This window comes from Aulonocara stuartgranti, assembly GCF_965226115.1.
Source record: "Aulonocara stuartgranti genome assembly, chromosome: 13".
NCBI classification, from domain to species: Eukaryota; Metazoa; Chordata; class Actinopteri; order Cichliformes; family Cichlidae; genus Aulonocara; species Aulonocara stuartgranti.
Genome location: NC_138949.1, coordinates 24,860,665 through 24,875,473, shown reverse-complemented (window position 1 = coordinate 24,875,473; position 14,809 = coordinate 24,860,665). Strand labels below are relative to the sequence as shown.

The window sequence follows — 14,809 nt, the reverse complement described above, 5'->3', positions numbered from 1 at the left end:
AGAATCGTTTCTCAATGTATTTATGTGTTTTAAATAGAAATGGAAGAACCATACACAGCCTTGGTCGCACACTTCAACCAGTATTTGTCACAAGTCAGCCAATGTGGTTATGTTCAGCACTCTTTCATGAGCAGGCTTTCCAATGGTATAAGATTTAACGTCACAAAGCTTTGGTTGATTATTTCTATGTTGTGACAAACACAAGTTGTCTGACTTCTTCAACCGCTAGGGTTACTCCTAAAAGATAAAGAGTTAAGACGCCTGTTTGTGGCGAATTATTTGCTGGAATCTGCCTGAAACTTTTTCACTTCTGTTTTGAATTCCTGTCATCAGCTCATCAGTGTAAATCGCTCCAGTCCAAGCTGCACAGGAAGCAGTCACGCTATGACCGTACTGATGTTTCCACTGAGTAACAGACATGGCCTTTAGTTGGACTTAGCGATAATTATGCTTTTTGTGAAGCTCTGTACCTATTAAGGTCATAAAGAAATGAGTAGTTATTAGATTCATAATTATCCTTTAACCTGAGTGTAACCCTGAGTGTGCGAATGTTTATATGAATGCTTGGGTGTGCTGGAGTGTGCATGTGTGTGTTTATATACTGTACCTATTTAAAAAGAAGACTGAAGTGTCTTCTTGACTTCAGAAAGAGTCGAGAGGATCAGCTGTCGACTATCACACTTAAGCTCTTATTTCTTTCTCTCTCTCTTTTTTTGTCTCTTTTGTCCTAATGCAGCGTTGCAATGCTTTGGCTGAACAGAAGGAAGTGCTGCTGTCTTTTGTAACCCAAAAGGCTCAGACACCTGGGCAGGTAAGAAATTCTATCATTCGTGAACACATTATTTGTGACCAAGTGGGTTTCCTTAATTGTGGACTAATCAAAATGCAAGCTCTATGATATTTAACTACACTTCTCCTCTCAAGTGACTGCTGTAATCCTGATGTCTCAGATCTCTAAATCTAGTCTAAAGATTTGAATTTTTTTGACCCTATTAATGTTTACATTTGGCCACAATCCCCTTCAAGTAGGCCTCTCTGTGCACCTCTGGACCTTTCGCATATCTTGATATGTGTGGATTTTCCCCTGGAAGTCCAGTTCTCACCACTTAATAATCCCAAATGTCAATTTCTGAAGGCACTGGGATGTACTAGATTGCCTGAGCATCCCCTGAGTTGTGCCTGTGTACTCACCTTGGTGAAGTTGAGTACACAGAAATGCATCTACATTGATTTTTGTCTTTCTGAATGAAGTCTGAAATGTCAGAGAGGCAAAATATTCCTTAATATGACTTAGTTCAAATAGCCACACGTGGAATTAGGAACCTGAGCGTCTGCAGTCTGTTCCATGTTTAAAAAGCACACTCACTTTTGAACAGCATTATTATTTTTACCCATTTTGTTGGAGTATATTTTAATTTCTATTTTGTTATCGGGATATGAATCACAGTTCAACTCCTTACATGCGCGTCCTTGCATGTGTAATGTGTTTGTGTTTAGGTGGGTAAGATCAAGAACCTGCTCAGCTTGATTCCAGACTTTGCGGAGAAGGAACTGCTGTACCCATACCTGATGAAATGTCACGGTAAGATGCATAAACAGGCACTCGTTCTTACAGAAGAGCTGAACGGGTCTGGTAGTGCAGCATGCGGTTCACTGGACTGTAGCTAAGTCAACATTAACAGGCCCATTAACAATGCATCAGGTCAAGCTCAGGGTGTGTGTGTAGGAAAGCGTTCAGGGGTTAGAACACATGTCCTCTAATGAGTTAGCTGTCCTGGCTAGCCTAGCGTGCTAATCTCAACACGTTCCACCACTCAGCTTTTCCCCCCTCTCTCCACCTTTTTGCTCCTGTCTACATTTTCTTGTCCTCAGTTTTTTTTTTTCTTTTTTATCCTCCTCTCTTTGCTTTTACTTCACCTTCTCACCCACCAGTCCCCCCTTCTTCCGTACCTTGTCACACCAGAGATGAGAAGACATGACTATTTAATTAGCATTAGCTCGCTGGTCGGTCAAGGCAGCCATAGGGGAAGCAATTAGTGATGCTCTGCTCGCCTCCGTTCTTTGTCCCATCTGTGTACTTTTTCTTTTTTCTCTTTCAGGGCTTTTCTTTTTTCCTTTCACTCTCATTTTTTTCACCTTTGTGACCTTCCCTCTTGGCTGCACACAACCACAGATATTTGTGTGCAGTTGTTTCAGGTTTGTCTCCCTAAAAATGAAAGTTACTGACCCTTTAATATTTTTTTTCTTGTCATAATTTTTAATGTCTATAAAACCTTATTTTACTGTCTAGCTGTTTTTAATTTGCACCTTGAGAATATATTTTCCACGGTGCCAGTGACTCCTCGCCTATGTTCTCTTTTTCCACCTCCTCCATTGAACCAACAAACACAAGTAATAAAAAGAAAGTGTCACACTGCCAAGAAAAAAAGGAAAAAAATGGAAATGCACAGATAGTCAAATGTGCAGCTGCACTTAAAAATCAAATTTCTTGGCACCAATAAATTGCCAGGAAAATAACATGATTATCCCACCACACTGTCAGTTTTCTCTAAATATCCAAATTCAAATAAGACATGTTGCTTGTCTCATTTGTTGACTTTCTCCCTCCCTCTCCCCACTTTCATCTGGCAGTTCTGGATAAGGACTTACCAGCAGCCAAGGCTTTGCATGAGCAGATGCAGAAGGAGGGGATAGTTGTAGACGAGCTGTCACTCAAACGTCTGGCTGTGCTTTACCGCGAAGCAGGAGAGACGGTGCCCTTCCCCGAGCCCCCCGTAAGTCTCCCTCTCTCACACACACACACACACACACACACACACACACACACACACACACACACACACACACACACACACACACAGGAGATGCTTTGAGCAAACACTTGGATGCAAATGTGTTTGTGTTTTAACATTTTAGAGGTTTGATTAAATAAAATGAACCATAGATATGAAGGGCAGAAAAACTGCAGGAGAAAAGTTGCTCTTCCTTCATTCAGAAGATTCAGTTGTGAAGCTTTTGTGTACTCCACACTGTTGTACATTTCAAACTCTGACATAAAGGAAAAAGTTGTTGTTTTTTTAAGTGCCCTTAAACACAATTGATTTTTGGGTTAGAGGTGAATTTTGAATGATGTGTACAAAATACCGAGTTTGCATCAGACCTCCACAAATGACAATCTGGACCTGTGGAAGGAATTATGAGCAACTGCATTCATATTATCAACATTTTGGTTTGTGTTACCAGCATAAACATGGAAAGCATAGTTCACTACAACTAGAAATAAACCTAAAACAGAATTTATGATGCATTTTTAAATGCATGTTTTTTCTCTTTACATTTCTGCCTTTCATTTTAGGGTGAACACAAATTTTAACTAAGCAGTGAATTAACCTCTTAAGAAAGAATTGACAATGAAGCTCCAGTTGGCAAGTTTTCTTTAAACGTGACTTTTTCCTTATGTTTTGCCTCTGTACATCACCACAGTGGATTTTAAACCACACACTAAAGCTGTCATTGAAGTGCACACTGTCATCTTTAATTCAGGGATATGAGTTAGAATTGCATTAACAGTTTATGCCGTCACCGCGTTCTGTTTCCTCTCTTGAGATGCTCTGTTTGGCCTGCTGCACCTCACAGCTCCTAACCAGTGCTAGCACTTGTTGTGCTGGTGTCCTAATGTGTGCTGTGGTCTCTGTGTGCCATACTAATATGAAGGAGCAGTATGCCCGCTCAGTATACTTCAGCATGCCCAGGCCTGCAGCAAGCCTCCTGAAGCCATTAGAGAGAGTGTGTGTGTGTGTGTGTGTGTGCGTGTGTGTGTGTGTGTGTGTGTAAGAAATGGCGCCCCAGAGTCACGGAGTTGTGTAAGGGAGATGGTGTCACTGCAATAGCCACTCTTCTTTTTGGGTTCATAGTGTTTTTGAGCATGAGTTTTTCTGCACGATGAACATTTTTTTAAGCTGATGTGGGTCTATTTTTAGCAGAGGACACACACACACAGGCCTCTCAGCCACAGCACTTTTGATGCGCTGTCCCCTTGAGGCAGGTATAGGCCGGAGCCTTACCTTCACATCACTCACCTGCAGTACGAAGATAGAAGGAGAAAGAGGGGATGAAGGTAGAGAAGCTCTTACATTATTTACTGAAAACCAGGGTAGTTAAGTGATTGCTGGATTTTATAAACAGAGTAGAGGGAGGAGAGTTGCAAGGAGAGGGAAAGGTGAAGAGTCACAGAGTTGAGAAGTTTCTACAAATAAAAGCGCAGCTCCCGACGCTGGTCTTCATCCTCTCCGAATGTATAGAGGTTTGCATTTTCCGGCAGCCCGTTTCCAAAAAGAAATGTTTCAGTTTTATTTCTTTTTATTTCTAAATGCTTTGAACTTCGTCAGAATGTAGCCAAATAAGCCAACATGTGGACAAACCTTTAGAGGAAATAAGATATTTTTAATTAGGGTGCTCTGACCCCCTCGAAACTGTTTGAAACGCGTGCCAGGATCTCCCTCTCCCTCTCTGTAGTGAGCATGGCGATTTATCGGCATTAATTACTACATTAATAAGCAAACGTACATTGTAAGGAGCTGGCGTAATCTGCAGAAAAGCTCTCACCTTCTCCCCCTCCCAAAAACACCCACCACAACACTTTGTCTGGATCAAAACACTGATTAATTAGCCAGGAACAGAGGCAAAGAACGGAAGTGCGTGTTTGGGGAATGTGCTACAAATCCCTTATTTGTGTATTAATGGGGATTTAAAGATGAAACGAGACAACCTGGTTGGAGACTGGAGACTATTTAGACGGACCCAGGAGGGCTCCAGTGCCGCTTACTTTAAGAAAGAGGCGAGATACAAAACACGCCTTACGGTGTAAGGCTGCATCAGGTGAGCAGGTGTTGGGATGTTTGTTGCTGAATGGTCTGCCTTTGCTTTCTCTTTGCAGGAGTCCTTTAAGTTTTATGCAGACAAGCTGAGAGCTGCCAAAGCCCAGGCGACAGCGGAGGAATAAAGATTAATCATCCTCTCCTCATACCTCATTGCAAATCCCACAATTTTCTTCCTTTCTTTCTTTTTTTTTTTTTTATATGAGTTGTTCAATCTGAAATGTTGAGTGTTGTAACTTTTGGATGCTGAGATTCTGTCCACTGCGGTATCAATACTGTTGAACATGTTGCTAATGTACAGAAGTATTTATGCTAATAAACAATGGTAGGAACCCAGACCGAGTGCGTGAGGTTTTTGTGCAATTTAAAAAGAAATTCTTTTCAAAATACCCAGCCCACCTTGGGTGATGTTTTATGTCTTAATCGGGTGCAGCTCAGGGGACAAAATGCATTTACTCAAGAACAACCGTTTTCAAGGTAGTGCATCTTTTACTTTACAGAATAAAGTTATACCCACAAAACTTATAAATTCTTCAACATGTTTCAGGTGGATCTCCAAAACGACTGGAGCCATGTGTTGCATGAGCATTACATCACCAACGCTCAAGTTTCTGACTTGAGCTTTTTGAGGGCCTCTGCACAAGTTAAACACATAATTAAATGTAATACCTGTTTTAAAGCATGTGTAAAAACACATGAGTGAATAGGTTTTGTATTTGTCATATACCCTACATTATAATCTATGTACCCAAGCAACAATGTGAAGCTGAAGAAATGTGAAGACATGAAATGAATGGATGGATATATGACTAATTTTGAGTCAAAGGTCATAATTAATCTAATGTTGGGCTTTTTCCTCCTTTTTTATGTAAGGTCATTTCCAGCGGCAGGCTAGAAACAAACACAATTTGGAAATTTATGTTATTAAAGGCCCTTTTCAAAGAAGTGTTGAAGCTCGCAAATATATTAGTGTATGTTTGACTGTTTTTGCAATATTAAAATTATATTTCAAACACTGAAATGCTTGTTTTGGTCTTAAGTTTAAGGTGTGGCTTACATACTATATTTTCAGTGTTCGTGCACTGAAGGTTCCAGGTTTTCCCATCGCACATAATTAGCTACCATATGTTTGTGAATTGAGAAATCTAGCAGGGCCAGGTCTGTAAGTCTGAATTTTGAGTGAGCATAGAAAAATTTTGACTTTCATTGTCGTGTGTGAAGAAAGCTTAGGTATCAATAACAACCAGCTTGTGCAAGGTCAAGGGCACATACCGGGGTCCTGGCCTGTTTTTTTTTTTCCTCCCTTTTTTTGTTCAAGTGATTGGCAACCCCACAATTAGTGTACCTGTGACAGTCTTGAAGCCATGAAACAATAAAATAGGCTCAAACATGCCATCCTACACAGTCTGCTCAGAAAGCTGCATGTGTAGATACATTTTCATGCAAGACATGTAGCCATTGATCTGATCTGGGAGACATTTTGCTTGACTGATAGATGACCTTATGCTGTCTAACCCCAGCTCTCTGCAGCTCTCCTCTAATCGACATTGAACTCTGTGCTGGCCTCAGATATTCCCTAGATATTAATGTAATGCAATGCCCGCAGCCCTCTCAGAGCCAGGCCTTAGATAACACTCACTGGTTTTTCCCCAAGAAGATTGCGGGTTTGTTAAGGTCAGCGGAGCTCATTTGGAAAACAAATTAAGGTACAGAAGAAGGAACTTCTGATGTAAACCAGCATGTTTTCTAAGTTATGCTGATATATAAACTTAATATCCCCCTAATATTTCTGCATAAAGGAGCATTGTGTGTTGCCAAAATAGCTGTGATGCGAAGGATGATACACACAAAAAAAGAAAGAAAAATTACACTTCCAGTTTAATTTTCAAGCAGCTGCAGAGCTCCAGTGAACTCCATCGTGTAAGTGAATGTGAAGGCTGAGGATGAGTGCACAAACCAAACATAAACACGCAGAAGTGATGCATTTTGAGACGATACTTTACTCATTTGGGCTCAAACCACGTTAGAAAAAAGATTTAAGAGGCTTTTGCACCAGTGCAAAAACTCACAGCTTACAAGCATTCAGTCTACACAAGAAGTTTTTTCCGAGTGTGAGTTGGCCTACTAAATTTCTCTTGGTCATCTTTCTTCAGTGCTCAGTATTCTGTCTTAATAATATGCTTAATAACTTCACATATACAAAAAAAAAGATAACGCTGAGAATATCGAAAATGGAACAAGCAAAAGCTGCAGATTGATATCTGCTAAAGTAGCGCTCTAATCATCTGCCATGCCTGGGAAAAAGAGGGCGAACGAGAGAAAAGTTCATCATTTTCAAATCAATGTTACGACAGTCCTCTGCTGCCATCCAGCAGCAGGCAGCGGCACTGCGACTCCAAACTGTTTCATCACCACGCTCAACTTTTTCTTCTGTAAATCTTTTTCTGTTGGCAGATTAAAACCGTAAACGATGGAAGCATTTTGAAATATTTCAGATGAGTAAATATAGTATTTTATGAATATTTTTCCCATTACACAGGTAAAGTTTATGATGCTGAAATTGCAAAAATCTAAACATTTTAATCATGCATGCATTTTACTTTTATAGCATTTGAATTAAATGTCTAAAGAGGAATAAAATGGAAAGTTTGGTATCGAAACCAGCCGAACTAGAACCTCCCTTCCACTTATGCAAAATAAAAACCCTGATGATGTCAGAGGGCGTTTGGTTTTTCTCAGTTTTGTTCACCAGTCTTGACTGGACTTCTGCTTGATGAATTTTAGGGACAGGAAATAGAGCACCATGAAGCCCAGACAGACTCCAAGTAGGACCAAGTAGCAAGAGTACAGCGGGTACTGGTTCATGTGCAGGGCCTCCACCACCTGAATGACGTACAGAAAGGATTAGAGGAGAAAAATGTTCATCAAATGGATTTGTCCATTAAAGTAAGAATTAGCAGGTCCTTAAAAACATTAACAGTCCTGATAACTCTCTTATGGTCTGATTTGTTTAGTCCTATAAATCTTAAAGATTTAATATCTGTACAGATAATAGCAAACCTAACAGTAATGTGTAAACAAATCATAACTTTAGTTGAAATGATAGTGTTTAACTCACGTGTATGCCATCAACATTGATAGACATGTTTGCAATGGTGACGGAATAATCGTTGCCTCTGAACTGCACCTGCAGCATGCCCTCAAAACCCCAGCGCATGAATGAGGCATAAGAGAGCCATGATGCCACTGTGGAGACAAAAAACATGAACAAACATTAAATGCTGACCAGCTCATTTTTCTTTCCGAAGCTGTCGCCTGCTGTTTACGGTTTATAACGCAAATAATTCCTCACCAAGCCACAAATTCTCCAGGTTGATAACATAGCCTGCAGTCAAGTAGAAGACGGTGAACAAAGAATTGCCCATGAAGGCAGAAGTCTGCAGGGTGGGAAGCAAAGCAGCTACAAACAGAGCCATGGCCCGGCTGCAGTAAACCATCAGCCACACTAACAAGAAGTTCAGAAGGAAACGGTCTGGCGCCTTGTTAAGTCCTGCCAGCCAATAGATGGGCAGACCATAGACTAATGTGAACACACAGTGTTCTGGTAACTCCCCCAAAACCTGAAAATGGAGAAAAAGCATATATTCAAAAATACACGACAGTCAAGAATGCATAAAACATACTTGTAGTACTATTCAGCATACAGTGACTCCAGCATGGAACAAGACTGGCCCCTGCTGGAGATTCAGTTTTATCACTGGACTTTACCTTGGCAAAGAAGTAAGAGGTCACAGAGTACATGCCGTCCTGCAGCTCGTGGTAAAGCATGGCTCTCTCTGTGTGACCTGCAGAGAGCATTCAGTCTAACGACACTCAGTTCACAATACATGCAGTAGGATCAGCTTCATGAGCTGTATTTAGCCTCAGCCAGGCAGTTTGTTTTTTTCTTAAAAACTAAGATGTCAAAGAGTTGTATTAGGTTAGGGCATGAATATATAGCACAATGTCTCTCTACATAAATGTTATGATACTGGATAAAATGCAGTTTCAGAGATTTTTTTTAATTTTCTCTCTGCAGTTAGAGTCACAGTATTTAATTCTAAGTGAGCCTGGCATCATTTTTCTATCTTTTGGTGTCTTCTGACCTTGACCTGAATTAAACTTGACTTTTTATGGTTATGGCTAGACACCTCTACACTGTACATGTGGCTGGATGTCATAAAGTTCAGGGTTAAAGAACACAAATCTGTCTGATAACTCTGATAATCTTTCCATTCTGAACCATCCTACCTTTACCTGCTCTGTTAAAGTGTTCATCATTAATTCAAAGAATAGAATAGAATAGAATAGAATAGAATAGAATAGAATAGAATAGCCCTTTCGTCATTGCGCATGTACAATGAAATTGTGGACATCTGCAAATGACTGCAAATGCAGAGGTCACAACTTGAAATGCCTTCAGTGATTTTTGCTTTATTTTAAACAGATAATTTTTTTATGATACTTATTACATGTGAACATTTATAACATAAAACACTTAAATAATTTAAAGTAAATGCATAGAGAAATCAAAACACAACCTCAGTGAGACTTATTACTGGCTTTATCCTTTCAAACTGCTTTATTACTCACATTTAGCTATGACGTCCAGCACCACAGCAAATGGGGTGAGAGCTCCGATCATGTAGAGAAGAGACACGGTGTCCTGAATGGACAGGCGGGTTTCTCCTGCCCCGTAGTAGAGAGAGCCGACCAGCAGCGACATGAGGAGGGCCTCGAAGCCGTGAACTAATAGGGTGACCAGGTCTCTGAAGTCATTATACATGTGACGCCTGATGAACAAGAGGAGAGAGGTCAGTGTTCATATTCAGTCACATAGATTTGAGTGCTCCAAAACATTCATGCTCGTACTTGATGAGGGTGTTAAACTGGTGTAGTTTGCCTGGCAGTCTGTTTTCATGCCTGGAAATAGTTATTACTTCATCTTCTTTTCTCTTGCTTGGCTGCTGAGGGCTGCTGTGTGTGGGAAAAAAGAGTAATGGATGGGTTAGTCTGGGTTTTAAAGGTTTGGTCCACAGCTTAAGCATGACCATAAAGGAGTTTTAAGCATCTACAACAGGTAATCACAAAAAACAGTAAATCCCTATATATGGAAAGCTGTAAGCAGAGATATTGTGGTGTTATTTCTTACAAAAAATACAGAAAATCTTATGCTTTATTAGAAAAATGCTGGTTCATTATCACTACTTACTGTTTAAATAAAATTTTAAAAAAGCCAAACTTTCACACAAAAACATGATCACCTGTCGGTTTGCGCTACATCAGTCCCAGCGGCTTTCCACATGTGGTCGTCAGTATCACGAACCTTTTCCATGAACTGCTCAGCCAGAACTCTGGCCCTCTCCAAACACTCGGCTTCTCGCTCTGGACTGCGCCGGTCTATACTGATCAGATCAACTGGATACACACACACACACACACATAAAAGACACAGGACACCAACAACATGAGGCTTAAATAGGTTTAAAAGAATGAAAAACACAAAGAGATGTAGTATTTATCATTAAGATGAAAACAAATGCTTCTTTTGCAAAATTAGTGGTAAATTGTTGGGTCCCAGCTTTCCTTAAGTTACCAGTGAGCATGGGGTTGGTAAGAATATGTTATTGCATGCTGGGAAGAAGCACTTAATTCTCTTTTGACACACTTACTAACCATAGTAGTCAGAGGGGTTGCAGTATCGTGGGCAGGGGTGTCCCAGAGCAGTGAAGTAAGGCACCATCTCACGAGCTGCACCGCAGTAAACAGCTGAACCTGAAGACATCAGGACGACGAGGTCGAAGAGCTGAAAGATATCTGATCGAGGCTGGTGGACTGAAAGCAGGACCAGACGATTTCCCCGAGCCAGACGGGACAGTGTGATCACCAAGTTATGAGCGGTAAAGCTGTCTAAACCTGATGTGGGTTCATCCAGGATCAAAATACCTGAGAGGGGAAATAGACCAATCTATCACCTCTGTTAAACCCTGTTCTTTATATAACAGATCTTAACAGTATGAGCTCGAAAATAATAGAGGAATCATGATTGTTAAAGTCAGTAATTAGTCAAATGTGTTTGTTATTCACAGGAAGAAGTGTTACACTCGTGTCACTTCCCAGTAGTTTATAGATGTTCAGAAACGGTATGAAATACCCTGTTTAGAGCTGAAACATTTAAAACTCGCATAAACACAAAGGTTAAAAATGTTATATCTATAGTAACTTTAGAAGTTGCAATAAAAACAACATATATGACACTGATTACACTCAGATGCTAAATGGAAAGGAGGCACTGGAGGTGGGTTGCAAAGTGGCGTATAGAGGACACAATTAAAATAGTGTGCCATATATAAAAGCTGCTGCTTGGATTGGGACTTCAGTTTGAGTCATTGCCCTGTCTTAACAACATAAATGACAGTTCAGGGGACCACATTAATTAATCTCTGTGTTAATATCTCTCACCGGGGTTCCAGAGAAGCTGGACAGCTATGCTGACTCTCCTCCTCTCTCCACCAGAAACCCCTCTGATGTAGTTGTTTCCCACCCTGGTGTGTGCACACTGCCGCAACCGCAGCTCTGCGATAACATCATCCACCTGTGACAGACAGCAACCAGAGACACTGTTAGTCATTGTTATCTGGACACATACAAGCATTCTTATCATTTAACACGTGTTTGTTCAACAAAAACTCTGAAGAGTTTAAAAGGGCATGCCTTAACGAGAATGTGATAAACATGCTGACAACGGCTCTATTATAAAATGGATAAACAAGAACCTGCCAGTCCAAACAATCATGCAAATACTGTTATGGAAATAGTTTGAGTCCCATTTATTGACCAGTCTTAATCTTACCCTCTGGTCCCTTTGAGCCTGTGTGAAGTGAGTGGGCAACCTCAGTTTGGCAACAAAGGAGAGAGTCTCTCGGACGGTGAGGTGAGGAAGAAGCCGATCGTCTTGGCGGACGTGAGCGATGCTTTTCTTGACGAGCTGGGGCGTGTTGTGCTTCCCATTAATTAGAATCTCACCGGACTTCATGATGCCTCCTTCATCCCGACAAGTTATTATGTCCAGCAGAGACGTTTTACCACAACCTGAAAACATATTGAATTCAAGACATTCTCATCTTTGCTTATGTTCAAAAAAACAAACCATAAGCAATATAGAACCGGAGAAATGCATCTATGAGTCTTCCAAATGAGCAGATTTTCTACTTATTTTTACTTAACACACATTTATTCTTCAAGAAAATGCAGTTTTTTCTTTACTGTTCTGGTGGAACAACGCATATCTATTACTTTATTTAATAAAGCAATACTTCAAATCTTTGTGCATCACCTGAGCTGCCAATAAGGGCCAGCATCTGTCCGCTGTGGACAGTGAGGCTCAGCTTGTTGATGGCTGTCTGCTTATTTCCTTTAATTTCCCACGGCATTTTGAACTCTGACAGCCTCTCGTACCACGGGATCTGAGCTGCTGTATCCACCTGTGAACATAAACACATGTACACGATGAACACCTGCAGCATGTATACACATGAACCAGTCAGGAGCTTGAGAAAACTCATGTAAGATAAGAGCAGGTGACCTATAGTTACCTCATAGCAAAGGTTTTTGACCTCCAGCACATTGCAGCCTCCGCTGTAGGTGAAGTAGAGACTGCTGTCCTCCTCAGATGAGAATAACTCTCTGTCTTGATGCTGTTAATGCGAAGCAAGCAAGTCAATAAGTTTCATACAGACCAGGATACATGTACTAAATGTTTTTATATATATAGACCTATATATACCTTATAAACTATGAGAAACAAGATGTTCTTATTTCAAAGTTTCAAATCAGAATTACAGATATGCTGATTTTACACCACAAAATTGGGTTTAGTTAGTAACAACAAACAGTACAGTAGATAATAAACCTGTGGCCACACATTAGTTGGATGTGATTAGAAAATGTGATTTTGTCTTTTGTCATTTAGTCTTTTATGGAAAAAAATTGTTACACGCATTAACTTGTGTGTTTGATTGTCTACCTGCGTGTGTCTGTTTGTACTGTATGTGCAAATATCTGCCTGTGTGACCAGAGTCCAATTTCAAATAAACCCAATAGTTCAGTTGCAGAAGAAAAAAAATACAAATGTTCAAATTGAGATTAACAGCATCCTGCCACTTAATCTAGTTTACATGGTGTAGATTATAACATACAGTTCTGTTTTAAAATTAACGACTTTTTTAGCCACACATCAAATTTGATCATTTATCACTCATGGAAGCTTCTATAAAATAATAATGTACTGGCTGAAAAAAACAAATACATATTTGGTTTTTTTTACTGATTTTTTTTCATTGTATAGCAAAACGAGGTCGGACATCAGATAGATGTGAAAATGTGAGTCGTGAATGTAATAAAACAAAGAACGCAATTAATACATTTACAACCAAATTGAGCCATTAAACAAATGAGTGAAAAATAATTTGATATTTTACTGAATGTATAAATTAATGAGACACTTAACTGGGCACGATCAAAAATATGTTACAAATCCTGATTTGAACACTGGAAGGAAAAAGGACCTGGATTTCAGTGCTGTAACTGGGAAAGCTTGGTCTGAAACTGGTAAAAGCTGCTGGCAAGCAAACAACTTGGGTTTGCTGGGGTTAGCATATTTAAGCAGTGAGTCTGCGTTGTCTTCTTAACAGAAGTTTATGCATTTCTGGCCATTTGATAGAAAACATTTTTTTTATGCTTGAGTAAACGAAACCCAGCAGTGGACATGTTATAGCTAAGCAATAATAACTGAACAGGAAGCCAGTGTAATGACACCAGGAAAGGCAAAAGGTACCAGGTGTGATCGTGACCTTAGTGCCTACCAGACTTCATGTACTGAAGCAGTCTACTCTGGACTTAATGAGTTAAATAATTTTACAAATAACGTTAAATGGTTCATTTGGGTTCTCATTGCATAAACATCCAGATTTCAGAGCATTCTGGTCGCATTTTTAAGGATATTTATCTCGACAAAATGCATCATAGAGTTTGGAAATGTTGTCACTGCTGATCCCGCCGTTGCAACCAGAACATGCCCGATGCAGAAACTGACATAGGAGAAAAACAGAGCTTGCTAAACCATCTATCCATCCATGTGTTTTTCCAACCAATTATCCAATTCAACATTTCCTATTTGAAATTACAGTTTTTTTCTAAATTAATTTGCACTTAAGTGCATTCAGGGAAAAATTCCAGTTTTTCAGCAAAATGTTAAAATGATATATTAGGAAATCAATCAAATTCTTTTCTATAGATAAATAAGTTTGTTTTTTTTTAAGAAAAAACAAAAAACCCACGTAAAGTAAAGTTTCTAGTACTGGTTGAGCACACTAGTGATCATAAATTGATTTAGGTTACTTCAGATTAGTTAATAAAATCCCATGTTATACTCAGTCAAAGAGAGGAGTTTAATGGCTGGTAGGGCTATAAATAAAGTAAAACAGCACAAAGTTAAGACCTGGATTGGTCATTTTCTTTAGGAGAGCTAAGATTTGCATATTTTGACCTGACAAACCTGTGAGTAGTCGTTTGTGTGTATAAGGTCACTGCCATTGTCCATGGTTAAAATTTGCAGGTTAGAGAGGTCAATACTCCTCTTTTCCTCTTCTGTTAGGGTCTTTATTTTCCTCTCTGTCTGCTGCTTTGTGTCTCCAGTTGTTCACGTCCTCCTGAAGATCTTCTCCCTTCTAGTTCACAATTCTTTCTTCTTGAAGCATCCGAGTTCATGTCATGTCAGTTCGCCCTCTGCTTTATCCTGTCAGTCACAGCTTTTTTGGGAAGCAGCCGACAATACGAGGACTGAGTCCACACTGAAGGGCTGTGAACTGACTTAGCATGTGTGCTTTTTGTCT

At 39.9% G+C, this 14,809-nt stretch overlaps 2 protein-coding genes across 2 annotated transcripts in view; one reads left to right on the top strand and one right to left on the bottom strand.

Annotated features, from left to right (window-relative positions):
* lrpprc (leucine-rich pentatricopeptide repeat containing) overlaps nt 1–5,898 on the top strand; it is a 63,392-nt gene extending 57,494 nt beyond the window's left edge. Inside the window, exons 35-38 of the mRNA XM_082557908.1 lie at nt 737–811; nt 1,498–1,582; nt 2,632–2,774; nt 4,937–5,898. Coding sequence (XP_082414034.1) covers nt 737–811; nt 1,498–1,582; nt 2,632–2,774; nt 4,937–5,002 — 369 coding nt within the window. The 3' untranslated portion in view covers nt 5,003–5,898. The remainder of the gene's footprint in view (nt 1–736; nt 812–1,497; nt 1,583–2,631; nt 2,775–4,936) is intronic.
* Nucleotides 5,899–7,185: 1,287 nt separating this feature from the next.
* abcg8 (ATP-binding cassette, sub-family G (WHITE), member 8) lies at nt 7,186–14,519 on the bottom strand. The gene is made up of 13 exons (XM_082556216.1): nt 14,473–14,519; nt 12,512–12,613; nt 12,253–12,400; nt 11,770–12,008; nt 11,379–11,511; nt 10,593–10,862; nt 10,181–10,334; nt 9,789–9,893; nt 9,510–9,709; nt 8,646–8,722; nt 8,230–8,497; nt 7,996–8,123; nt 7,186–7,760 (listed from the first exon to the last, which is right to left on the bottom strand). Exons 1-13 carry the CDS (start codon nt 14,515–14,517, stop codon nt 7,623–7,625), a joined length of 2,007 nt encoding a protein of 668 aa, XP_082412342.1. The 5' UTR covers nt 14,518–14,519; the 3' UTR covers nt 7,186–7,622.
* Nucleotides 14,520–14,809: the final 290 nt, after the last annotated feature.

What these genes read in the sequence shown, in the direction of transcription:
- abcg8 (XM_082556216.1), bottom strand. Translation starts at nt 14,517, where the DNA reads ATGGACAATGGCAGTGACCTTATACACACAAACGACTACTCACAG. An exon ending in AGGCTCAAAGGGACCAGAGG is followed by an intron (nt 11,512 to 11,769) that starts GTAAGATTAAGA and finishes TGTCTGTCACAG; the next exon opens with GTGGATGATGTTATCGCAGA. An exon ending in CAACCCCTCTGACTACTATG is followed by an intron (nt 10,335 to 10,592) that starts GTTAGTAAGTGT and finishes GTGTGTATCCAG; the next exon opens with TTGATCTGATCAGTATAGAC.